This window comes from Anneissia japonica, unplaced genomic scaffold (assembly GCF_011630105.1).
Source record: "Anneissia japonica isolate Jap-2015-1 unplaced genomic scaffold, ASM1163010v1 scaffold284341_len1228_cov250_single, whole genome shotgun sequence".
NCBI classification, from domain to species: domain Eukaryota; kingdom Metazoa; phylum Echinodermata; class Crinoidea; order Comatulida; family Comatulidae; genus Anneissia; species Anneissia japonica.
The window spans coordinates 1-1,228 of NW_022739873.1; the positions used below are offsets into that span (position 1 = coordinate 1).

Genomic DNA, 1,228 nt, shown 5'->3' on the forward strand with positions numbered 1-1,228 from the left:
AGAGGTACGCATCAAATAGATTTCTGTAATCTCGTTTATCCTCCCTTATCTCTGTGTTTGTCCTTTTCACAAGACAAGGCAATCTGAACCAATCAACTACCGTCCCAAAACCACATAATCCAAATGTGAAGAGGTACATAAAACCAAAGAAAATTCTGTTGAGGTAGAAATGATGCAGACCAAGAAATCCTAACGGGAAGGACAACGTATAGGCATCGTCAAGCCTCTTCTCTTCATCCCATATACTTGCAATAGGCTCAGCGTCGCGGATCTGCCTTATGTCGCTGTTTGCTTTCTTGACAAGGAACGGCATTCGAAACACGTCAACTACCCATCCAACTCCACATAATCCAAAGGTCAGGAAATAGGTTACTCCAAAAATAGGCCTGCGTAAGTAGAAGTGATGGTATCCTGTAAAAACGAAATGTTTCCGTTACTGTATTTATTTAAATGAAATACAATTGACCTAGCTACGCTTAGATGCTATTTTAAAGCTCCCGGATTTTGATTTTCAAAAAAGCAATATAGGCCTATTTAATTTGGATAATACATAATATTCTTTAATCAAAGATGAAAACGAAAACTTAATTTACAAATGTATGCAATGATAATTGCGTTAAAAACATAAACATTTTAGGTAACTTTTTGGTACAACTTTAGAGGGTCTATAGCGTTAACACAAAAGCTTATCCTAAAAAAATTATTGTCCTAACGCTAAGTTTCGGAAATACGGTTCTCGCAGTCTATGGAAGTTGTGTGGCCTACTGAAACATTACAAATTTTGAGTATTATTTGTTACTTTATATCATTGCACAACGGTTAAAGGAATTAGAAGAACAGGACGTTATAAAAAAAAGGTGCGTGAACATGCGGATCCATGGAATGCACCAATCCATCCAGACCAAACCAGATTTCTAGCTTCCAATATACATACACAGCACATACTGTACTTAATGAATGAAGCTTTCTGCTGATCCATACTATTTACTACGGTATGAGAACTTAAACACTGGTGTGCACGTGGGACATGCGCGCATTGTTATTCATTACATAACATGTTCTGGCCGTTCAGTGTTATTAAGTTTGACTGACACCCCGGAAAGGTCCATTGCACAAAGGTACAAACTACATACCAAATACTTGGGACACACACAAACACACACACACACCGCACACAGTATCCTACATACCAAGCATCCCAAAAGGAAACCACAAAATGTAGGCATCA

General features: G+C 37.9%; 1 protein-coding gene across 1 annotated transcript; it reads right to left on the minus strand.

The window, feature by feature from the left end:
* Positions 1–6: 6 nt before the first annotated feature.
* LOC117118069 lies at positions 7–1,222 on the minus strand (the record flags this gene model as incomplete). The annotated part of the gene is made up of 2 exons (XM_033262558.1): positions 1,191–1,222; positions 7–411 (listed from the first exon to the last, which is right to left on the minus strand). Coding segments are annotated over exons 1-2 (412 nt in total), but the record flags the coding sequence as incomplete, so codon positions are not given.
* Between the last annotated feature and the right edge of the window lie 6 nt (positions 1,223–1,228).